Source organism: Ambystoma mexicanum, chromosome 3q, assembly GCF_040938575.1.
Source record: "Ambystoma mexicanum isolate Mex_15411 chromosome 3q, UKY_AmexF1_1, whole genome shotgun sequence".
NCBI lineage: Eukaryota > Metazoa > Chordata > Amphibia > Caudata > Ambystomatidae > Ambystoma > Ambystoma mexicanum.
Genome location: NC_090926.1, coordinates 1097533711 through 1097559693, shown reverse-complemented (window position 1 = coordinate 1097559693; position 25983 = coordinate 1097533711). Strand labels below are relative to the sequence as shown.

The 25983-nt window shown below is 45.3% G+C and overlaps 1 protein-coding gene across 1 annotated transcript in view; it reads right to left on the bottom strand.

Annotated features, from left to right (window-relative positions):
- LOC138447639 (ultra-long-chain fatty acid omega-hydroxylase-like) overlaps positions 1 to 25983 on the bottom strand; it is a 368008-nt gene that overhangs the window by 78610 nt on the left and 263415 nt on the right. The window contains exons 7-8 of the mRNA XM_069603846.1: positions 25631 to 25898; positions 3796 to 3862 (exon numbers count right to left, since the gene is read on the bottom strand). Coding sequence (XP_069459947.1) covers positions 3796 to 3862; positions 25631 to 25898 — 335 coding nt within the window. The remainder of the gene's footprint in view (positions 1 to 3795; positions 3863 to 25630; positions 25899 to 25983) is intronic.

Below are 25983 nucleotides of genomic sequence, written 5' to 3'. Positions count from 1 at the left end.
GCCAAGATGATTAGTGTTCTTATATGGCCCTACTAGTCTACATTGGGGGAGTCAGTATGGCATCGTATTCTGAGAGTGGTATGATTTTTTTTATGGCATTATGGGAAGCCAACATGAGTGTTCTTATAGGGGGCAAGGGTAATTGTGTTATGACCACAATGCTCAATGCATAAACTACACAGCGAAAACAATGGACCCTTACCCGTGTGCAGTGCTGACTACCCAATGAGGAAAATAGGGGGGCGTTCCACACCTCTGGAAGTGAGAAAGCAAAAACAAGGAGTGATGCTGGAAGGTTTAGAATGAATCTTAACCTCTGGCATTGTTCTGGTCTACTCTCCAGACCATCGGGGAAAGACCATATGCAAATCAGGCTTGGTCCCACCCCAAAAGGGGCAGTTCAGCCCAAACTGCTAGGTCACAACCCTTCTGCATGAGACCACAATCATCCTTAGACATGTTTCCGCCTTGTTGGGCCTCATCAGTGAGGAGTAGCTTGGTTCTCTCGGCCCAGCAGACACAGGACCCACTCCTGGGCATACCCATCCCAAGTGGGGTGGTAAATCAAAAAAAAGGAATGATGGCTGGACAAGGTATATATACTGGCAACAACACTGCCTTGCAAATGTAGTGAAATAAATAAAACATAAATGAAAGTTTCAAATAGAATATATATCACAGAGACTAGATGTTGCACGAGGCACCGTTTGTCAGACAGATCGAGAGGCTGGTTAAGCTATAGTCACCGGGACTCCTTTGTACCCGAGACACTGTTAATAACTTAAGCACAGGACTCGGCACCTGAGGGAAGCACATTCACTGCGGGAAGGTCAGCAGGGACGCGGCTCTGCTGTGGAGCGAACGTGCGCTCTGTCTAGATGCAAGAGCTTCTGAGTATAAGGAGAAGCGGGGAGCAAGTCTTTAAAAAGCTGGGTGTCAAGTTAGAATGCTGCAGTCCCATTTGTGAATAAAAACGGAAATCGGAACGTGCAGATAGTGTAACGCAGACAGATGAACGTGTTGCGCTTCGGAGGAAAAAAGAAAGGCAGATGAACTGTGGTGAATATGTTGCGCCAGGAATCCACAAAGGGAGATGAAGTCCAGTAGTCCCACGTTACGATGATAGCAAAGAAAGAGGCTGAGGAAGATGGAAGGAGAAAGCAGTGAGCTAGGCAGGGAGAAAGTGAAAAGAAAGAGAATAGACAAGGAAAGTCAGGGGAGCAGAAGTACTTACAGAAGCGCGCCCCGCGTTGCAGTGTTGCCAACTCCTCAGTAAGGAAAGTAGCTTTTGGCTGTCCTAAAAGTAGCTAGAAGTAGCTAAATGATGTCATCGCCTAATTTGCACAATGGGCCATGTGCATGTTGAGTGATTGCTGGTTGGTATTGCTGATGTTCAACCTTGCTGAGTCAGCCAGCACCTTTGTTTATTTGTGCAGTTGCTGCCCCCTTCTACAGCCATGGAGCAATCATCTTCCATGAGTACAGACTGAGCAACCATCTCACCTACCGACCCCAGAGACCCCGCACATCTGAGCCCAGTGCCCATATCACTGCAGCATTAAAAAAATGCATATATTAGTGCAACTCACCAAACGCATCGTTTGCGTGACCGTGTAACAAATGCAATATGCAAATATGGGCAGCAGAACGAATGCAAGCAGAACTACCAACATAGAACAACTGTGGTACAATGTACTTACTGTGCTAAAGTATAACAAGCTCCAAGAGCAACACCGCCCAGCCATGCAACATGCCAACATTGATGAAAGCAAGGCACAGCTAAACTCCATGTGCATAGATCCATGCCCGCTGACAGCGCCTTCTGTGCCCTTTTAAGTCCCCCACTGTTAGCTTCCTTCTCACCCAAATCCCAGATTTATATCGTCCACACAGCACGGTCACTTTAAACCCCAGCTAACAACTTTTATAACAGCCTTTCACAATCACCAAAAGAGGCCCACAGCACCGCCGGCCAACTTAACATTACTTCTATTGTTTCGGAGACTTACATTTTTTTTTCTATTGGTTTGGAAACTTGCGTAATTGACGGAAGTCTCCAAACCAATAGAAAAAAAGTGTAAGTCTCCAGACCAATATAAAAAAGTGGCTACATGTCTTCCTAGCCGCTGTTTCACCACAAAGCCACTAGGGGGCCGTGATTTCTCACTAAATATAGCGAGAAAGTCACCAAGTTGGCAACACTGTCGCGTTGACTGCTGAGAGGCTATTTAAGCATTGAGCTGTGTGTTTCTGGCTTGAGTGACAATTGCTGCTGGCCATCTTGGAATAATCTGGCCTGCTGCAGATGGTTCTCTACTGAGGCACAACCTAGCGCCATCTTGGAAGACGAACCGATATGTCCTATGCCTGTTTTCCTTCACTTGCTCCATAAAGACCATTTTGGATAGTAACCCATGACACATTGGTGAAGGCAGCATGTACATATGTTGTTACAGTGGGCACACCATTTTAGCATTTTCACTGGTATAGTGGGAAAAACCAACATGAAGCGTGCTGTCATGTGTGTTGGGGGCAGGAGTTCATTGGTGCAGGCAGCATGCATGTGTCATCTTACAGTGGGCACAGCTTTTTCACTGTTACAAAGTCAACATGAAGAGTGTTCTTAAGTGGGGGGAGTTCATTGGAGCAGGCAACGTGCGCATGTTTTTGTCTACAGTGGACATATTGATGATGAGCATCAACATGTCCTGGAGATGGTTCTGGAGATAGTGGGTATTGATGCAGGCAGCAGATACCTGTTATCACACCATGCCACAGCATTATTTCTTGGCAGTTTGAACAAAGCCATCATGGTGAGCTTCTTAGGTGGCTGAACTGTGTTATGACAGTGGGGATATCATGTTTACTGACATTATGAGCAAAGGCAACAGGAGTATGTTCATACATGGGTATACTGGCATATATTGGCAGAGCAAATATGGACATGGACATGTTTATTATAGTGTAATTTGCAGTATGAGCAGAGCAAACAAGATGTTTTTGTATGTGGGTTAACTGAAAGAGATTGCTGCAGCCAGAATGGGCATTCAGAATGAAAATGTTTGCTTACTGGCATATATTGGGGGCAAAGGCATCACGAAAATACATTGTACATTGCTCCGGTAAATGCTCCATTGCGTTGTTGGCGACTTGGCAGTTATTCTTTTCTTTTCATGTGTTAGCCTACAAAATCAATTGAAAAATGTGTGGCTTTCTATGCAATTTTTCACAGAAAGTGTGCTGTAAAATTCACCATTTTAACCCATTATTTTGAAAATGTCATCCCCGCAAATCCCCTTTGTTTTCCTGTGCTCCCTCGCTACACTTAGTTACATCCCTCCAACAAAAAAATTCACCAGTCGGCTCTGCATATTAAACTAACCTGCAACTGCTGGAGATGGCAGTGACCCACTTGCCTGCTCGGTACAACGTCCTTTTGACGACAGTAGTTTTTCGATGGAATACTTACAGAAACAATTCCATCTAAATATGTATATGGGGAGAGGGGTGGGTAAGTGGTTGAAAGGGTTGCGGAGGGGATTGGGGTGGGGTTAAAAACATAGAGAAATGAGGGGCTGGGGAAAGGACCCCCCAAAATAAAAATAAAAAAGGTTTTATGAGTTTTTTCAATGGATTTGTTTAGGTAAAAAATCCATCGAAAACTATTGTCGGCCTGGTCCAATACAACCACATTAAGGCTTTGCCGCACTCCTACAGAGTGCCCACGGACCTTGCTCCCACTCTCCATACGGCCATAAAGCAGCTTACATTTCAAAGACGACCTGTTTCTCTTACCTGCAAACATAAACGTGTCTACCTCATCTCTGATCTCTTCCTCTGACAGTCGACTGCCATCAGCATCCTGAAAAAGACCCCACAGAGAAAGCCCAGCATCAGAAGCAAGAAGAATTAAGAGCGCCCGAGTGCAAATCATCAGCCTAGCATACTTAGATGCATTAGACAGATCCATGTGTTTCCCAAAACAGCCTTGGACATTTCAAAATGTGAAAAACAGTAAGATAGCTTGGTGGTATGAGCCTCCACTCTGTGTGCCCCACAGGTGATCTGAATGGTTCATATTCAGCCTATCATCTTTCTGGGGTCGATAAAAGGAGTAGTGACGAGTTCTCTAATCAGCAAACACCATCAATTGGGGTGTGTTTAAAAAAGAAAACTCATAATCTATAATCATACAACTCTTCAAGCACCACATACATAGGGTGTCACTAATGAAATTACATTTAGGGCCTCATTAGGACTCCGTCGGAAAACCATGGTGCTGTTAGCACCATGGTCGATGCCGGAGTCCGCCATGGCGGAATGGGGAATTACCACCCCATTCCAAGGTTGGCGGGGCAGTAATTCCCCATGCCACCATGGCCCTTCCCCATTCCCATTTTTGCCCCATAGGGCATAATGGGAATGGGGAAGGCAGTAAATACGGTACCGCAAATTGCGGTACCGTACTTACCTTGAGAGTCCCTTTGCGGGCCCCTACTTTAACGGCTGGTCTAGACCAGCCGTTAAGGTCGAGTCCCGCAAAGGGACCTCGTAGTAAGGCGTTAAGGGTTTAACTGCGCCGACACCTTTTACGGCGCCAATAACCCCTTAACGCCTGGGTCCTAATGAGGCCCTTAGTATGCAGTGTGCATGAAAATAGTAAGGGGCATGGGGAGAGGTGTGTGTACATGACTATGGCCCTCATTATCAGGCTCCCAGTAGTACTGGTGGCCTACCGGCAACCGCGGCTTACTGTTTCTACTACTGATATTGCGGTAATACCGGAATATTCCGGACAGCGGAGGTATGATAAGTTCCCATTCTGAGAACACTGAAGCACCGACACTGCTGTAACGGTGCTGCTGCTTCAGTGAATTATCTGGCGGCAGGGGCCTGAACTACCAGCAGCTCAGGCCTGCCGGTAGTTCAATGCCCCTACCAGCAGACACAGAGTATTTCGGTCCGGAAAAGGTGGCAGCGCCCTGGGTGGCTAAACAAAAATATGGTGCCCATTCTCCTCCCACGTGCCCTTGGACACGCGGGGGGGGGGCACATTTTTCAATAGGATCTGATGCAAATGTATCAACACCCTATTGTTATTAAATGTATTTTGTATTTGTTTATTATTGGTATCGCGCACCAAACCCTGAGGTAACTGGGTGCTTGCGAGACTTGGAAGATACAAACATAGTCAAGCATACAGATTATCATCGACAGTAGGACCCTGGCTACATGTGGGTCAGAGAATGAGATGCAAGGGTGGATGTGCAGTAGTGACTATACAATAGAGACTAAACATCTCTGGTGAGTCCATCTTACTGAGGGGGTTTGTTGCTAAGCCAGTTGGCTTTAAAGGTGATGAAGGAGGGTTCCTGTCTGAGAGGGATGGGGATAGAGTTCCAGCGTTTGGCTGCTTGTACTGGGAATCTAGCTCCTCCAGCTGTTTTTAGGTTGTATCTTGGAACCACTAGGTTGTAAGAGTGAGATGATCTGGTGGTGCGTGTGGGTTGGTGTTTGGAAATGTTTTCTGGCAAGTATTTCGGGGCTGAATTAGGGAGGCATTTGTGTGTGATGGCCAGTGTACGTAGCGTGATTCTGTCACGGATGGGTAGCCATTTGGCGTTGTGTCTGTGCATAGAGATGTGGCAATATCTGGGAAGACTGAGTGCTGCTCTCAGGGAGTTATTCTGAAGTACCTGAGTTTGTTTAGGTTATATTCCAAAGTGTCGAGGAATAGTGTGTTGCAGTAATCGATTTTCGATTGAGCTAGTGCTCTGGCCAGAGTTAAGCAACTATTTGTGGATAGATAAGATTTGCAGCTGTAGATCAATTTATTGGTGTAGGCCGTGGAGGACGCAACACTGCTGACCTGTTTTTTGAGGGATAGAGTTGAATCCAGATAGATCCCCAAGGTTTTTATCTCCTTGGAGACTTTGATTGTATGTGCCCTGCTCTCAAGAGTGGGGCGCATTTAATTTCAATAGGGCACTTGCTGTGCCATTTCCCACCTCACCTGCTCAGGGGAGGCTTTGAGAGACTCCCCCAAGCTAGTGTGGCGGGGAGCTGACCACCCGGATGGCCCTGCCCTAAAGCCAGCCCTCGGTGCTGGTAACCGTTGTTACCAGCACTTTTTTCCAGAACAGCATGGCCGTAATGATGCCCGATCTATCAGTGTGTGACATGTTTACCCTTCAAGTTAAAAGTTAATATTTTGTAGAGTCTGTAGTCTTTCTTTTAGAGTTAGAAGGCATCAAAACTTGATTAGGTGTTGTAGGTAACAACTGGTAGTTTATTTTTCCTAAACTGCATTGATGGTTATAAATACGGGTGGGCGAAACGACTGCAATGATTGCAAAATTCACAGCAAATTTCACTGTACGGGCAAAGGAGATGTATTTATAGCAGATATATTTATATTCCAGCCAACTGGAAGAAAGCGGAGGTTCAGTCCATCTGTTACTGACAAACCCTACATGGATTAAGAACAAACTCAAGGAACAAGACTGGATAATCACTTTGGAGGCGGTCGCTAGTTATCAATATGTCGCCCATTAGCCTTCAGAGCCTCGAAAATCGGAGACAGTTTGCAATTACATAAAACAGTTTCTGAACAAGACATTTTTAGACCAATTCTTGAGAACCCGTTTGAACCTTCTCCCTACAAAAGATATACAGGTGATCTGGGGACTACGAGAAGGGAGTAAATGTTGCTATTGTAAAGACGATTCGGAGGTGGAAACTTTGAAACACCTCATCATGTTTTGTCCAGACCTCCCGAGGCACGCACAGATCAGCTCGGCCCTTTACTATCTGGGTTTCCGGATCCTGGATTCAGAAGTTTGGTGGAGCACTCTGATGGAAGGAAGCAAGACTCAATGCTTAATAGCAGTGGTTACATTTATAACTAATCTGTTTTAAGGGAAATACGGATGATGTCTCCAAAGGACCTGGGAGGAAATCCTTGGGATTTTCTTTCATCTACATTGTGATTTTCTTTGCTAAAAAATGGTATCAATTAAATGCAAATAAAAAAAAAGATATATTTAATGAACGGCCTCAATTGTGCGGCTTTGATTTTCCCCGCTGGAAATTTCGTTTAGCAGTGTTTTTTGCGAAACATTAGGCCTATAAGTGGTACAAAACATAGTACAGGCCACTGATCGGATGCAATGTTTCACAAAACCACCCGAAAAAGACATTTCCAGCAGGAAAATATACAAAAGGGCCAATTTCACTCCGTGGGCCAAATTATCAAAGTTGGTGGATTTTGCCCGGAATTTGTAAATTTCTCCATGGAAGCACACTTTGTCTATTTCGCCACCCTTATTTATAAAGTATTAGTAGCCACCACAGACTGTTCAAGTTCTGCAATATAATCAGTCTTTAGGCTGAAGCATTCAGGGAGCCTAAGGACCTACTCTACCATCAAGCCGTTGCAACTCCAGCAAATATACCTGCTTTTCTGAATGGCTCATACAGGAAAGGTGCGGATGTCATGGACGGCTGGGAAGCAGAGACACTTGTATATAACTTCTTAATTCTAAATCTAAAAATATGTTTAGTCATATCAAAATGTATTATGGTAAACTATAATACACTGGTCTTTAAATAATATATAATGTGCACAACCGTTTTTCCCTTCAGCATCCTGCGTGGACCTGCAACCTTGTTTACTCGTGCCTATGCACACTGCACACAGTGCAACAGGTAACATGTAAATGTTGGTGCACCTGCATGCAAAAAAAATAATGGTATTGCCCTGTTGCACCTGAGTGAGTGTCTTTGGTTGTCCTATGGTTCCATCATACCCTAATGGTATTGCCCTGTTGCACCAGAGTGAATGCCTCTGGTTCCCCTCTGTTTCTATCATACCCTAATGGTATTGCCCTGTGTCACCTGAGTGAGTGTCTTTGGTTCCCCTCTGTTTCCATCATGCCCTAATGGTATTGCCATGTTGCACCTGAGTGAGTGTCTTTGGTTCCCTTCTGTTTCCATCATACCCTAATGGTATTGTCCTGTTGCACCTGAGTGAGTGTCTTTGGTTCCCTTCTGTTTCCATCATACCCTAATGGTATTGTCCTGTTGCACCTGAGTGAGTGTCTTTGGTTCCCTTCTGTTTCCATCATGCCCTAATTGTATTGCCCTGTTGCACCTGAGTGAGTGTCTTTTGTTCCCTTCTGTTTCCATCATACCCTTTTAAGAATCTCTGTAGATGTGCAGAATAATTAGGAACAGTGTGGCTGCTCTTTTTTGGGGGGGTCCGGACAGGAAAAGGAAATCCAGGACCATTATTACTAGATTCCATTAAGTATTCCCATTTCAAATGTTAAGTTAGCGAAAGTGCACACCCAACATAACCCAACCTCAAGTAGGGACTGCAAGCGCAATTTATTCATTTAAGTGGCATGCCTTGGTCAAGCCGGAACTGTATCTGTCATTTAGCTTTATTGAGCCTGAACATTTCGATGTATCTGTTGACAACACCAGAACGTATATACAATGATATACTTTGTATAGAGAGGAAAGGACATTTAGGATCTCTTCCTTTAGACTTTGCCAGGCTTGGCTCACCGAGACAGCACAATAACTGATTTCACACCCATTAGTGAAGAGGTAACACCACTTGAGAGAAATCTGATGAATTTTTTGTATATTTTACGGAATCCCAAGAATGGCTGAACAACCATGAAATTGGTACGTCTAGGATATTCCAAGATTGCTTGCATTGTCTTCGAGATCATATTTGTGTGGAAGCAGCATTATTCCAGCTTGGCATACATAAGGTCTTATAATAACTTGTTCAGTACTTCCTGTGCATGCTTGTGATGATCCCATCTACTGCAGGAGTGGATGAGACGGTCATCCAGATACAATGGCACAAAAACCCACTGCATGTCGTGAAACACAACCGTGATAAAGTGTCGCGCGCTGGCTGGCGCAGTGCAGGCACTGAAAGGCATGACTTTGTAATAAAAGTGGCTATAGTTGTCTCTTCATGTAGATCCAGATTTTGTGAATTGTGAAGCAACCCCGACTTGCTCGATAAAATTGGGAATGGGCGGCAACAAGTTTTGGTTCTTGCTGCATGGCAGCGTTACCTGGATTTCCTTTTTACACAAAGGATCGATGGCCAGGCGGGAGCGGCAGATGGTCGTCCGTGCAGCACCTTTGGGTTGGATTTAAGGTTGATCAGGCAGTCATATGGATGATGTTGGAGTAGATTGTCATCCATGAACTCTTGATATTCAGGATGGATCACACTAAGCGAGGCAGGCCATCGCTAGCACAGCAATTTCACGTGAGAAGTCAGGGGTCCAACAAACGAGCTGACAGTGCGGACACGAGAAAGTAACATGTTGCTTAGGGCAATCAATGCTGGGATTGTGACAGGACAAGCAGGCAATTCTAGAATTGCTTGTACGGATAGTGCTTCGATCAGTCATGAACTTCTCATGTCCCTGAGTACAAATTTGCAGAGTGATAAACACATGAGTGATGTGAGAGAAGCATCACCGGAGTGTTCAGGAACTTAGGAATTGTGTTGTGTAGATGCATATATTTGCCATTGGATGCCAGAGTCAATGGAGGAGGGACCTTCACATTTGTGGTCAATCTTAAAAAACTAAACATCTAGATATGCAAGGATGTGATGGTAAAAGAGGAGGCACAAGGACACATGGCAGGATATGCCTGAGGAATGGCCTTTATCTCAGAACAATCACATATCTCGAAATTGACACGCAGCAGTAATTTATGAAGTGGCCTTTAATCCCACAATACATGCATTGATTGTCAAGGCAGCTTTCATTCCTTTCCCAAGAAGAGGGTGGACTGTATGGTTGCCCATTTGCCTTGGTAGAGTTTGCATTTATTTGGGCTACCATAGAAGTATGCAGGAATTGGTAAAGTGGAGATGGAATACTGGTTTTTGGGGTTTTTGTGTGTCATGGGGAATGATGAGGGACTGGTCTTGGCCCTTCTCGGTCCCCAGACCTTCTTATCTACCAAGGGTTTGACTGAACCACATATGGCAGCAGTTTATGAGAACCTGGCTGATATCTCTGGTTGATCTTGGCTTGGCTGAGCTTGGCTGGTATCTGTTGCAACACAGCAGATAAATGCATGAGTCCAGGTGCATAGGGGCCGCCCTTGCAATCTGTCAGGCTTGACTCACCGAGATCTCACAGGAACAAGTGTTGAAAAGTTGCAGCAACACTGATTTTATTCAAGATTCAGGCTGGGAGCAATCCCAAGCCAACCAATAGTAAGGATCTGCATCATTTTACCCACCAGGGTTTGTCCAATCATGGACAACCACTGGTCATCTCATCTGCCCAGCAATACACTTTAAGGCACGAGAGGTTGTGGATTGGGACAAGACAGACCCAGACCCCTCCTCTGGCTCACACACACAAAACCCCATTGCCCGCAAAAGCAGCAGCTTTCCCAGAAAGGAATTTCCGTAAAAGGCATTTCCTGACCTGAGAAGATAAAAGGAAGGCCAAAGAAAAAAATGGCCAAAGGACAAATTAAAAATATTTAGTTAATAAAAATATTTTTTATTAAATTTTTGTAACAACAACAACAAACACATGCAAACTGCACAATATTATACAGCATATTATCCTCAAATTTGTACTTCAACTTCGTCTAACACTACTTAACCCCCCCCACTAAGCCTATGCAGCATATCCAACTCTACATTCACAGTCACATTGCATCCCCCTCTCACAGTGCGGATTCAGCGGCCTCCTCTTCTGCCTTGTTTGTAAACAATGTCACAGTTAGCATTATCCATCGTTGGATAGCCATTCCCACATCGCCCTTTTGTTCTCTTAGTGCCTGCTCCCATACTCCTGTTTCTGCTGTAATCCATTTTCCAACTCCCTCCACCATCTAGCGATGCTCGACTCTTTAGTATTTTTCCACCTCATAGCTATCCTATATTTAGCCATTATGTACATCAAATCTTTGATTTTATTCAACGGTTTATCTTTCACATTCCTCTTATAGCAGCCTAGCATGCAAGCCTCCAGTGTCTGGGTATCTAGTTCTATGCCTCCCTGGGCTGCCTTGTGTGCCACCCCTCTCCAGAACCCCTGCACTATCGGGCATCCCCAAAACATGTGTATGAGTCCAGCATCTACCGCCCTGCGACTTTCTTCTGTTTGCACCTTTAAATGTTGCAATGGCAGCAGGTGTGAGGTATGCTCTTTGTGTAATATACCATTTTATTAGCTGTCACCTGGCATTTCTAGGGACCTTCTTATGGTACAATGTTACTTGTTTCCATTCTCTGTCTTCTAATGTCTTCCACAATTCTGTTTCCCATTTCTCCCTACACTTCAAATCTGTTCGCAAAGTTTGGTCTATCAATATCTCGTAGATCTTAGAAATGGCATGTCCACCCTCTGCTACATTAAGCAGCGTCTCAATTTCATCAATTTCATCACTCCCTATGGTCTCCTCAGTGCTGTTCGGCCATCTATCTCGCAGTACCTTTGTTACCGTGTTGTACAACAGGAACTGGCCTGCGTGTAATAACCGTGGCTTCTTGCAATTCAACAAACGTCATCAGCCCCCTTTCATTCCGCAGGTCCCCCACCGTGGCTGCAAAACACACTTCCCATTTTGATTGCACCATTCCCTTACTGCCTGGTTTCCCATCTGGAATGGCTGCTATCGGGGTTTGTGCCAAGAGCGGGTCTGCTAGCTCCATCACTCTACAGGTCCTTTTCCAAACTCGTATGCCCAATTCCACCAGATAAGGATGCCCAGCTTGTTCCCTGGTGGGGATCGAAAGGAGGTCCCTTATGTATCTCCTTTTTATAACCGGTTGCAGCAACGCTGTTTCCGTCTTGGGATCGTATGACATCCATTGTACCACATATTGCAGCTGCCTTTCCAGAAAGTACAGCTTGGAATTTGGTATCTTTAACCCTCCCTGTTCGTATGGTCTTTGCAGCGTGCTCAGAGCCACTGGGTTCCTCCCCTCCTGCCACAGGAACCCCCTGCATATCCTTTCTAAGTGCCGAAAGAATTGCCTTTGTATATCATAGGGGACATTCCTGAAGCAATGCATGAGTCTCGGCAGTGCTACCATTTTTAGCAGCGCTGCTCTGCCCAACACTGAGGGGTAACTTACTGCAGAATGCCATAGATTTTACCAGCACATCTTTGGCACGCACTGTATCAAATTTATGTTCTTGTTTAGGCTCATGATAAATATTGACTTCCAAGTATCTAAAGGTGTTATTGATCCAATACAAAGGAAGGACTGGCAGCCAGCGGGAACAAGCATGACTTTTTATTTTGATTCCCGTTAATCTGTTAGAGTTATCCAGTACTTCCAGGATGTATGGCAGATTCATCACCGGATTACACAGATATAACAAAACATCATCCACATACATGGACACCACGTTTCACCCCGCCTGCCTATGCCTATGCCTGCATCTCTGTATTCCTGCCACAAATACGCCGCCATAGGTTCAGGCGTTATGATGTATAACATTGGGGACAGTGGGCATCCCTGCCTTGTACCTCTATACAGTTCTCCGAGATATTCCTCCCTGGTACATACCCAGTCTGATCTGGATGGACCAGTACGTGTATTACCTTGCAAAGTCTATTTGCTAAGATTGCTGTCTTGATTTTGCTGTCTTGATTCAACAGTGTCAGTGGTGTATAGGATCCACAGTCTGTGCTTATTTTATCTGGTTTGAGAAGCGGAACTATCACTTCCCGGCGCTTTCTCTGTTGGCAGTGTCCTAATGGTAAACACGACCTCCTCCGGGGTTATAGCTGTCTCTTGTGACTCTGCCTGGAGTGAATCTAACCTGGGTAGGGCTATGATGTCAAGGATTTCCTGGATGTCCCTCTCCTCACTTTCTAGGGGGTCTGCATAGAGTGCTTTGTAATACTCAGAGAACACCTAGTTAATGCCCAGTTCATGCCCACCTGCGTGTTCACCTCTTCTAGGTCTCATTTCTGAATAGTGCATATAGGGGGTCTAGTATCGTTCCATCTGTACAGCCAGGCTAGCATTCTCCCTGGCTTATCCCCTTGTGCATGGCTCCTTTCCAGGTATTTCATATAATTGAACTACCCCAATCTTTCCCATTGTTTTAGGCATGCTGTTTCAGTTTGCTTCCTTCATCTATGTGTTCTTTGTTGACTTAAGCCTCCCTTTCCAATGCTCCCAATTTCTCTTCTATTTGCTCACGTTCATTGACAATGACTTTTTGTACACCTCCCAACTCCGCTATCATTACCCCTCTGATGACCACTTTGTACGCCTCCCAGACTGTAATCACCTTCTGCACACTCCCCTCATTTACTGCAATATATTCAATTGTGCTCTTCCTAATATGCTCAGCGAATGCTTTATCTAGTAGCGATTCGCTCCTCAGCTTCCACTTGGGGATGGGTGGTCTCGGGGCAGACGCTCGCCATCTAGCCACGAATAGGGAGTGGTCCGACAGGACCCTGGCTAAGTATTCGAACTCCGAGAATTCAGTTTCATGTTCCTCTCCAGTGAACGTATTATCTATTCTTGTGTATACTTTATGTGGGGCCGAATAATGAGAGTATTCCTTATCTTCTCTGTGTTTTACCCTCCATAGATCTTGTAATTCAAAGTGCTTTAATAGCGAGTTTAACACCTTGGCCGAAGGAGACGGATGTTTTTGTTTCTCATCCGATCTGTCCATGGTTGGGTCCCACATACAATTTAAATCCCCTCCCCAGATCAGTATTCCATCCCTATAGGGTGCCAACCTCGCATAAAATGATATGAAAAACACAGTGGCATCATGGTTTGGGGCATAGGTATTCACAATAAAGATCTCCAGGTTTTCCATTATCCCATGTATCATTGCCATCCTACCTTCATTGTCTGTCTTTGTTGTCAGCACTTTGAATGGTATAGTGGGGTCCACCAAAATGAGGACCCCCCTTGCATGCGTCGAGTTTCTGTAACTCTCCATTTTGCTCCTGCTAACTTGTAACATATCTTATAGCTTCCGTGTTGCTTGCAAGTCCTACTACTGTATTGCCTGAGCACAACTCTGCCCTGTTATATACAAATTTGAATTTGCTGCTGCAGTCCGCTCGGGGATCACTCCTTCTCGCCTATGTGTGTTGGCTCTGTTCTGGTGTTTCTGGTATCTGAGCACTGTCCATCCAGTCCTGCGCTTCCATTGGCGTCTCGAAGAAGAGGGCTTTGCTGTTATATATCACCTTGCGTTTTGCTGGATATATTAACATGTATTTTAGGCCTGAGCCTGGCCTTTGTCGTGATATATTGGGCTCTCCTCTTCTGAACTTGAAAGGTTATACTGAGATCTTTGTTGACACCCTTTGCATCGTCTCTCCCGACCTGGAGAAGGCCAAGATCTTCTCTCGATCCCTGTAGTTTAGCACCTTAGCTATCACAGGTCTTGGTGGTGCACCTGGCGGTGGTCGTCTGATACTTTACTATCGTAAACCCTTGCGTGAGTTCTTGCGTGAGTTCTCCCGACCCTATTTCTTGGAGCAACATGTTTACGATATAAGTGGTGGGATCGGACCCTTCCACACCTTCAGGCAGCCTCACGATTCTGATGTTGTTTCTGCGTGCCTGACCTTCCTCCTCCTCTGCTCTGTATTCTAGTAGCTTCACGTTCTGCAGGAGGATGTCAATATCCTTAGCCATTTGCGCCTTTGCCTCAGTGTTTTCTTTGACCTTCTCTTCCAGCTTCCCGGTGCGTTCTGCTATGGCTCGGACATCCTGGCATAACAGTCCCACGTCGATGCCCACTGCATCAATCTTGACCTCTAGAGTTGCTTGTAGTGCCGCGTTTGCCTCAAAGATCTGTTGGATCCCCACGTCTGCCATGTCCACTGGGGAGTTTCCTGTTTCTTCTCTTTGTCATCACTGCTTCCTTCTTGGCGATTGGGTGGGCCTTTCGTAAAGGTTTCTAATGTGGATTGCTTGCGCTTGGTCTGAGTATTCTTGGTCGCCATTTTGTTTTGCTTGTCTTGCGGCGCCCTCTGCGTACACTTGTTCCTAAGAGGATGCTCCCCTTTGCAGCTATCAATGCTCTGTCTATTAAGGTGTCTCAGGATCCGAGTCTCTGCAGTATTGAGTGGCCACAACCCCTTGCTATCACCAAGCATGCTGTGTCTTATTAGTCAGAACCACATGTGTATCGTTTCTTCCCCAGGTTCTCCTCGCAGTGTGCATTGGTTTTGTAATATCTCTGGGTACTTGGACAGACTGTTTGTGGTCACCACTTTTGTTCTGCTGACCCTTGTGATGAGAGCTATCAGGTCTCTCAAGTATTCAGCATGGTCTCAGCACTTGCCAGTGATGGTATTCTCTAGCATCCACCCTTTTTTCCCATTTTCATACAGGTATCTTGAGCCAAGATAGGGGGGAAGACCGGTCCTTACCTAGCCTGTTAGCTTTGGCCCTTCCGCCTACTCCGTCACCATTGTTCTTTTCCTTCTCTCGGGCCGTGTTTAGGCTTATAGTGCCTGTCTCACTTAGTGTGATCGTGGTGGTCACTGTTCCCTACCGAAGGCCTGCTTTTCCAGATGTAGCTGTGCCACTAGGCTTCACCTTCGTTATGGCATTGTGTGGGAGTCTATTATGTGGGTGTCTTTTCGTATGCTTTGCCGCTCCATTGCTCTCATGGTGGCCCTTCCCCCTGGGGTTCTGCCCATGTGACTGCAGGCCTGTCTTCTGCTCTTTCAGTCTGATGATTTGTTTTGGTGAGGGAAGGTCCATTTCCCAGGAGGGTGTTGTCCCTTCTGGAACCTATGTTGATGCGTTCACCCCACCGCAATATTATCTGTAGTTCTATGAAAGGTGTCAGTCTGGGGGCTGTTGTATGACACCCTCGCTAGGATTCTCTTTGCCCACAGTCTATCGTAGCCTCATGTCTACCCACTGCGTTCATCACACTTTCCACTCCCTACACGGAGCCTGCAAACATGTCTGTGCATCCCATTGCCCTCCGGGGGGCAAATTCCAGCTACGCCTTCAGGCGGAGTTATTAAGTCTGTCGATCTTTAACTATTTCGGGAGTTGTACCCCATTGATGTCTTAAAGGGGGGGGGGCCCTATTCCAATATAGTTGTTGAAGTGACTCTTGCACTGGGCTCCCCCTCCCTCACACCTTACCGCTTTCACCTGTGATTTCTGGCCTCTTTTCCGGTCTCTGCTCAGCTCTTGTTTTCTCGGCTGTTGCCACAGTCACTTCCAGGGCGGGAGTTCACCTTCACCACCACCCAGCTTCTGGTTTGTTTGCATCCGCTGGTAGCCGTATATTTGTTGTCAACGTCCCACTGGCCAAATTGCCCGTTCCCGTCTATCGGACTGCTTCGGGTCCGCCGCCTTGTCTGGCTCCTTGTCCCTCCGTATTCCCTGCAATGTTGCTACTGTGGTCCGGCTACTCCACACCTTAGGCTGCAGGTTCCCTTTGTTTGCTGCACTGTGCTGCGTATTTCAATCTGCCAGTGTTCAAACTGCAGCTGCACCTGGAGCGCACCTCAGATCTCCGCCGCCATTTTCTATTCCTTTTCATTCACTGATGCACCTCTGCGGCACAGTGAACCTTACTTCGGGTGGCGTTTCAAATGTTCTCTCCTGGTCCACAGCTTCCTGGATGTTCACTGCTGCTGTACACTTATTTTCAGCTGTTCCAGGCTTGTGATATTTGTGTCACAGAGCTTCTCTTTGCCGGATCAGCAGGAGCTCCAAGTGAGTATGTCCGCCTCACATGGCTGCTAGCAATGCCACCCCAAGGACAAGTGAAAAACCTTCAGTAGCTATTTGCAGTAAATGCACATAGACAAAATAATCAAAAAGCCATTATAGGAAAAGTTATCATGATACAAAGTATTCTAACTCCACTTTACTGCGAGGTGAGTTGTGCAATTCAAACAATACAAGAATTTGTAAAGAGAGGCAAGTCTCTCAGTACTTGCCGTCTTAGGGCCTAGTCAGTTTCCTCATAAGAATGAGCAAAACAGGCAAGGGAGGTAAAGTAGAAGCCTTTATTTACTTCCAAAAAGTCAGGACTGGGTTTAAGCAAGCAAAAAGAAATGGGGCCTCATTATAAGACAGGCGGTAAGGTGTTAACGGCGCCGGTAAAGGTGCCGGTGCCGTCAACCCCGTACTGCCTGATTACGAGGTCCCCTCGCGGGACCCGCTCTGCACGTCTGGTTTTACCAGCCGTGCAGAGCGGGTCCCGCGAGGTGAAGAGGGAGCAAACAACGGGCCGCTCGTAATTGGCCCGTTGTTTGCTCCCTATCCCATTCAGCCCTATGGGGGCTGAAATGGGAATGGGGAAGGTCGGGCCTGGGTTCCTGAAGGGAGGAATTACCGGGCCCTCCGAACTCGGAATGGCCCAGTAATTCCCCATTCTGGGAACCCAGACCCAGACCCGATTTTGGCAGCAACCATGCTGCCAATAGCAGCATGGCTACCGCCAATGTCGTAATGAAGGCCATGGTGTTCCATAGAAATCTATGGAGGGAAAGGTGCAAAAAGAAAATCTTTACTAACACTCAAAACCTCTTTGGGACAGAATAAAATTGGATTAACAAATGTGAATGGGGGTAGTACTTTGGCCACAATATGTGATAATAAAATATGTATAGGCAGTGGTAGATATAATATGACTGTAGCCAGTAGTTTATGAAGTTCCATTAAAGGTAATTGATTCTGGAAGGTTTGTTTTAATAAGGTAGGTTTCAGAAGTTGTCTACTTGATATGTTATGCTATTGTGCTTTTGCACAGTGCTGAATCACCATTGTTGTATATTCAGAGTTTTTATCCTAGTCTGTAAATGGCATATTGTCCCCTCGCCCTGGAAGACCAGACTTTAGTTTAGCTGAATTGAGCATGTAAATGGGTAAGGTAAGACACTGCAAAACCGGGGGAAAGAAGTTACAGATGGAGTGAGTGGATGCACCAGTGGGAGACACTGTGGGCTGTAAGTGACTTCAATCCAGCACTCCAACTAAGTCAATACTTCGGATGGGATGCCCAAATGAAGCCCTTATTTATATATTTTTATGTCAAAGTTCTTTAAATCTGGATGATGAACCCTTATATAATGCCCCTCTCTTTGAATCCCCCTGACCTCACTGAGCCAAGAAGTAGGTTTGTTTTGCAAATTAAAAGGTTTATTTGAAAAATTAAACAATATATATATCACACTTTTATGAACAAAATAACATCTGAATAGCACACTTATGAATATGAACGGTAAGCAGCAATGGGTAATATTACAATATCAACAATCTCTATAATCAGTAAGGAGTAGGAATAGGAGAATAAGGTAACAGAGAATACTTTTATGGTTCAAGGAAATGCAAGATGGGAAAGAATGCAGCACAGAAATAACTTGATATGATTTCAATCAAAAGATAATATGATCACTTTTTCCCCTGTGACTACTCACTCCCCCCCTATGCAATATGAAGAGATAGAAATGAGGGCACACAGGTTTCAAGAATACAATCAATAATGCAGTTCAATCCCAGTTCCCCCAGCAAGCTTAGAGAAAACAGGTATGATTTTAAACACAGGCAAACATACTTTTGAATGTGATTGTCATGAAAGGGGAAATATGCTAAAATGATTTTAATTCACTAAAGGAGATTCAGGATAAGTGATAGTTACTTTGGATTAGTTCAGGTCAACACTAGCAATAATTCATGAATGATTATCAGATTGGAAACGAATTTCAGCAGTTGAAAGCAAGAAACAGCTACTTTTGTGAAATGGAGCGAAATTGCAATTCGCTGCAATTTTTCCACGTGCATGAAACACGATTATGGAAAAACTATAATGAGGTCCGGTGGAAAGCTTAGGATCTTAGCTTCAAAATGACAGTTACATTTTTGGTTCAAGGACGTACGGTTCAAAAGTTACGCAGGTTTTTGTGAATGTAGATTTTCATTTCAAAATGACAGATTGTGCTTTACAGATTTGGAATCATACAGGATGGACACAAGATTCTATAATGCAGTTCTGGATAAGTGGAATGGTTGGAATAAGATTACTTTAGAGTAAGTGATGGCTATGCACAGTTCTAGACTAGATACTCACTCCTAGGCTTGGGAACGGAATGGGCCCCGTCAAGATCTGGTCAAGGGTTTGGCTGGGTTCTCTCGCCACCGGACGGTCTCAGGCACTGGGTTCTGCTCACAGCACGGCCTCTGGTCTGGGTCTGACGGGTTCTGGATACAGCACTGCTCTCTCTGGGTCTATTTCTCACTATTGATTCTCAATATTCATTCGGCTCCAAATTGTACACAGGCATACACACTCCATCTGAGGATATCTCTGTAATTTCTTATGTTCATAGCAAAAACACTGCAGCTGCAATATTAATAAATTACAGGGTTTGGTCTCAGAACATCGCACGCAGTCCAGCTTAGTCTTATATCGTGAGGGAATTTTTCATTTCACACTCTCACAATTTTACATTTTTGTCAGTTCGGTACACTTTGCTATAAGCATTTTTATAAAACGTACATTTGCTTTCAATTCAATTCACATCAGTGGTTTGTCTCCGCCTCCAGGGTCCGGGCTTACTCAGAGGTCACATGGCCTGTCATCCTGCCTGGAGTTGTTGTCAGTTACACCTGAATGTAGCATATTCCTATTCAATCCAAATAATCCATTGTCTTGACTGAGAGCAACAGGCCAGGGTGCCTCTTGCTAGTTTCTGTTCACACCAGCCTGTCAATCTCTTGGCCCAGGGCAGGGGAAGCTTCCTTTGTCTAGCGAAAAGGTGTGAAGGGTTCTCAGGGGAAGCAAGCCTTTTGGAGTTTTAACTGCATCAGGTTACTTTCTGCTCAATTGTAACATAGTTCCTTGTAAAAAAAATACATGTATACATTTGAAATAAGCAACATATCTTTAAATCCAGTCTTTTTCAACATTAAATCAATGTGTGGCACTCTATATGGTATTTTGATGGAATTCTCTTCTTTTGGCCTATTTAACTTCTGAAACACAGCTCTCCTGTCAGAATTATAAATTGCCAGCACCTTACAGAGGCGAGTAACAGTACTACACCCATTTTGACAGCTGTCTTTCCATCAAGTATCTTTAAAATAGGATTTTGTTCTGAGAACATATGATTCTTGCTGACATTGTATTTGTGTGGATTTTTGCAGTAGAGTAATGTGGAACACCCAACAAGGTTGGATCTTTTTGGTGGTTTTGTGAGCCATGATTTTAGCACATTTTTGACAATCAAGAAACAAATTCCCAAACAGCTCTATATTTCTTTTGGCAATCAGCATTGCTATCTCCAAGTGGTTTCAGGCTACTTTGTGGGTAGCGCAATGGTGATTTTTGGCAGTGGTCTCCTGGGTTACCACTGACATAGGCAAAAGTAGATGGTGTCCTATTTTTCAGGTTTTCACTGCGCATTTTCTGGTGATTTCTAGTGAGCAGCATGCTTTCCAGTGGCCATTATGATGTTTCTGCTGCCAGCAATGCACAGTGATGTTGCAGGGCTTGGATTAGTGGGTTGATACATCCCACAGGGCAATATACCAAAGAGTAACATAACAATATACCCTTAACCCTGGCCACAGTTAGAACTTATGGCTCTTCAAAAACAGACAAAAATAGACAAAACTATCTAAAAGATATGAATTTTGCAACTTGCTTAAGCCTCTTTTCAATGACAAATGTATATGTCCGTAAATACCTATTGGGTACCTAGAAAGTTGCTTGTATAAAGCTGATTGGCCAGTGTTTTTGCATTTCTCATCAAATGAGCCAGATGTGTTTAAAAATCACACAGCTGTATTTCAATTCCCCCCTTTTATTGTCCTTTCACCTGGCACCTACACTAAACGAATGGCGTGCATATAATATCTACTTTTATATAATATCTAGTTTTATATAGCGCTACAAACCCTGCAGGCATCTAAGCGCTGAAGCCCATATGATGTCTATAGTTCCTTAACCAGTGGATAGATAGCTAAAGAGTGTGCCTATTCTTTAGCCCATCATGTGCAAATGCCCCGCATGAAAATACATGACCTGCGCATGGGTCTGCACAATCAAGAACACCCAAGAGATTGGCTATATGTATTTTTTTTTCAGAATTATGTTTGCAATTTTATTATTATAATGTAAAACAGTTCACACTTTGCAGGCACCAGTGCCTTAAGTGGCACTACAAAATGAGCCAGGGCTCATCGAGGGGCGTGGCCTAACGCTGAGGTCCCGCTGGCCCGTTAGGGCATGCCCCCTGACGAGCCCCGGCTCAATGGGCTGATGGCACCCCTGCCAGGCAGCCTTTTGTAGAGATCAGCACCCCTCTCCACATGGGGGAGAGGGTGCTGATCTCTGCATTTATTTTCTATTGGTTTGCCTGGCAGGGGATAGTGCCTCGCCTATTCAGCCTTAATGGTGGTGCTGGCCCTCGCCAGCTGGGGAGGGGCAGTTCACCATTAAGGCTGAAAGGATGAGGCCACTGGAAGTGGAGGCCATTTACATGAATACTGAAACTCCCGCGAATGCGCGGGATCTTCAAGATTTAGGAAACAATGCCTCTGCTTCCAGCGGCCTCACGTTTTCTCGATAATGGTGGCGCCGGCCCACGGGCATCTGTTGCCTAAAGGGAAGCCTTGCAGTTGCTGCGCCACAGGGGTGTTGCTAGGTCTGGAAAAGACCCGGGGCTACGCTAATGTCGGGACTGTGGGACTGGGGGCTAGCTAGCATTTTGGTTGTAGCTCCTGAGATTCTATCCGGGGCTACAACCAAAGGACCAGGGGCTATAGCCCCCTTAGCCACCCCCTAGCAACGCCTCTGCTGCGCCACCATTATGGCTGAAAGTCATTTTTTTCTGAAGGCTAAAGCTCTCGCACACGAGCGAAAGCTTCATGCTATAGAAAAGTATGACTTTTCGTGTAGTGGCCGGGGCTGTCCGGGGAGATTAGTGGGCCCCGGCAGGTCCCTGCCTCAAAGCGAGATTTCAGAGCCTCCCGGGGGCCAGCCCCGGCATGCCCCGGCCCACGCACTAATAACTACCCTTACATCTACCATCTACTGTATACTTAAGCGTCCAACCACGGTGATATAACTATGTCACTAAATGTGTGCAAACGGAGATGAGAGGCAAAAAAGCTGCTTTGCTGATGTCTGATCCATACAAGTCACTAGTCCTCTATGCCACCTGAATATGTGCTGCAACAGGCCCAGCAATAGAGCCCGTGGGGATTCAGCATCACTCTGATGTGTTGGGATGCTCTATCCAATAAGTTTGCAAAGTCGCTGTTCTGTGCACATGGCAGTCAGGCGTGCCTCCTCGGCCTCTGCGTCCCAAAACTCCTGCAATGTTTCCCACAGGCTGCGGTAGATCTCGACATCTTTGTTCCAAGCTGCGGGCTGTACTGGCCGTCTACTCTCCATAAAGACCAGTGTCCACATGAAAGTGAAGGAGGCACCTTTACCCAGAGAACTCTGATTCATAAGCCATGCAGAGACTTCATCTTCTCTTGGGTAAACACTGCTGCATCTGCTAACCGTCTCCCAGAAGACAAGGCGCATGGCCTACACATCCGCCTGCTTCAGTGTCAATTCCCAGCATTCCAGGTTCACAGAGCCCTTAAGGATCTGAAGGCTATATGTTTTAAGGCTGACTGTTTCTATCTCCGGACAAGATGCATGCTGGTGTGGGATTGTCCTATGTATCCGCTGGCATTCTCACTGCAATTAGGTGTGGCCTAAATCTTGCGGTTGGCCTAGTGCACCCAAAGAACTGTGCAGCAGCAACAAATGGCGTTCATGCTGCTACAGAATTATCAGCCCTTTTGAAACATTTCCAACCCTGCCTTCTTTTTTCCATTTGCTTTTTACCTGTTCTCATCATGATTCGTTTTCATTGTGTATGGCCTAATGGCTTCCTGGGCCTCCTATTGCCACTGCCCACATAATTTCTTTCTAATTAGAAAGATAGTTCAGCCAGTTAAAAGGTCACCCATTAAGCCGATGTTTGGCCTGCAGGGGGCATATTTGAATCCTAGAAAAGCACACTCTGACCTTTAGGTTGATGAGTTCACTATCAATAAGAGCAGAACTTTAAGGAATCTGCCATGAAGTAGTATCATGAAGCAGTATGAAAGCATGTTTTGTAAATGAATACTCATTAAAAGTCAAGATACCAAGAGAGTGAATGTCCCAATTGAAGATGCCCACTCCCAGGCTGCACCTTTGAATGATGGTTGTGGTGGGCAGGTGAGCTGGTTGACACCCCCTGTAGCGTAACGACTGGTCCAGGAGTGGTAGGGGGAGGGGTATCTGGTCATTGCATCGACAACCAAAGCATCTGAAAACAAGCATCTAAAAAAAGCATCTAATGCATTTTTTGTTAGCTGGTAAAGAGTTTAGTTTAATAAAAATGGGTTTTAAAGGTTAGAAAAGGGGGGGGACCCCCCATAAAAAACGAAAAGACAATGCATTAGATGCTTTTTCTTTAGATGCTTTCTTTTAGATGATATGGCATTAGATGCTTTGGCTGTCAATGGAATGACTGTAAACTGGGGGGGGAATCCCCTGGCCACCTCCCATCATGCCATTGGATAAAAGCAGGGGATCACCATGCATGGCCACCTTGTGTGGCTCTGAAATACTGCAATCCATATTAGAGACTGCAGCACATTGCAGTGCCGGAGTGTCCAGGACCCAGTAAGAAACAGTATAACAACGGCTACTGGGGAGAAAAGGCTACCAGTGTGAACACCCCCTACACGGTGTCCACAGTGTCACTCCGCTGCTGTCAGCTCAGAGCAGAGGAGGGAGAGGAAAACTGCCAGTTGGCGTTTCTGTAGAAGAAACTAAATCCAACATGGCATCATAGTACAGGTCTGGCTAATGCTGTCGCGTATGACAGCGAGACATGAAAGGAGGAGCAGGGTGAGCAGAGAGAAGAGGAGGAGCAGAGACAAATCAAAAGGAGCGAGAAAGATGGTAAGAGGAATAAAGATGAGGTGTGAGGGAACATCATAGAGAAGGGGGTGCAGGGAAAAAGAAGAGGTGTCTAGAGAAATCAAGAGGAGAGATAAGGTGGTTGCAAGGAAGAGTGAAGGAACATCAGGAGGAGAGAGAATGAGGGTGCAAAGAATGAAAAGGAGGTGTGTAGAGAAATCAAGAGGCAAGAGCAGCAGGGTGCAAGCAATAAACAGGAGGTGTGGAGAGACATCAAGAGGAGAGAGAAGGAAGGTGCAAAGAATAAGGAGGTGTGTAGAGAAATCAAGAAGAGAGAAAAGGAGGGTGCAAGGTATAATGAGGAAGAGTGAAGGAACATTAGAAGGATATAGAAGGAGGGTGCAAAGAATAAAGAGGAGGTGTGTAGTGAAATCAAGAGGGGAGACAAGGAGGGTGCAAGCAATAATGAGGAGTGAAGGAACATCAGGAGGATAGAGAAGGAGGGTTCAATGAATAAAGAGGAGGTGTCGAGAGACATCAAGAGGAGAGAGAAGGAAGGTGCAAAGAATAAGGAGGAGGTGTGTAGAGAAATCAAGAAGAGAGAAAAGGCAGGTGCAAGGAATAAAGGCGGAGTGAAGGAACATCAAGAGGAGAGAGAAGGAGGGTGCAAGAAATAAAGAGGAGGTGTTGAGAGAAATCAAGAAGAGAGAAAAGGTGGGTGCAAGGAATAAAGAGGAGGAGTGAAGGAACATCGAGAGGAGGGAGAAGGAGGGTGCAAGGAATAAAGCGAAGGTGTAAAGGCACATCAGAGAAAGAGTGGGGAAACAGGAAAAGTAGAGTTGGCTCTTTGGTGGAAAACGAACCATATGTGACATCCAACACAAATCGAATTTCTGGCCGGAGACCTTCATTTGAGAGGGAGATTAAATTATGACTGAATTACAGAAAAGAAGACTCAGGCGAAGAGTTTGAGTGAATATGTGTATGTGTTGGCACACCTGGGAAAGAACCAAGAAATGGGCATGACCTGAGACAGAGAACATTTGTTTGCCCAGCGACATTTTCTTCATTAGTCAACCAGAAAGGAACTCCACAAAGAGTGTTGAGCCTTTGAAGAAGCTATCTTGACCATTTGGTTTATAAAATGTGCACCCTTTTAATTATTTTGTTCCAATGTGTAATTATCCCCTAATAAACAGTAAGTCAACTGAACTTGTTGAGGTCTGGCATTTAATTGACAATTTCCGCTTTGTGGCACACAGCTACGTGTCATTAGAATGTGTTGTGCTATTAACCAAAACAAATGCTTTTTATGTAGCACATAAAACTCCACGACAGCTAGATGACCGTCAAAAAGCTCATAACTAGACAACTGTATACAAGCCAGATGAGTATTTATCGAGCTTGATGGAGTGAAGGAGTGAGTTATGTCCTTAAGTGTTCATGCTCATTGACTGCTGTTTGCATATACTGCAGGAGCAGTAACACACAGAACTATACTACAACTGGGAAAATAGACCTAATTTAGTTTCAGACCACAGTTTAGACATGGTTGGGAGGGGTGGCTAATCCCTTGCTTTGCATATCTCCGAAGTATTCTCCAGTATCTTTGGTACAACAGGAATTTGCCTAATATACCTCCTTGGCTATGATATCTGAGTGCACTCAATGGAACTAACCTTGGCCAGAAGCAAGATTTCCATGAAGTCCTTTGGCTTGCCATGGTCGGATTTCAGACACGCATCAGCTCCCTGCTCCCTCAGCACCTTCTGCCGCTCTTGCACCACGTCGCCAGTGTACTTGTGGACAATCTCACAAGCGCGCTTGAACCGCTTCCCATTGGCAGTGAGCCGGTAGATGAAGTCCACATGGTGGGGCAGATAGTGCTCCCGCTTCATCACCAGGGAGCTCAGTTCATAGATGGCTGCGATATATTCACTTGGCTTCCTGCAAGAGTAAGAAAAGAGACACAGTCATTGTGTTAAGCAGGGGGACAAGCAAGTAAAAAAAGAAAAGAAAAAGAAAAGGACCC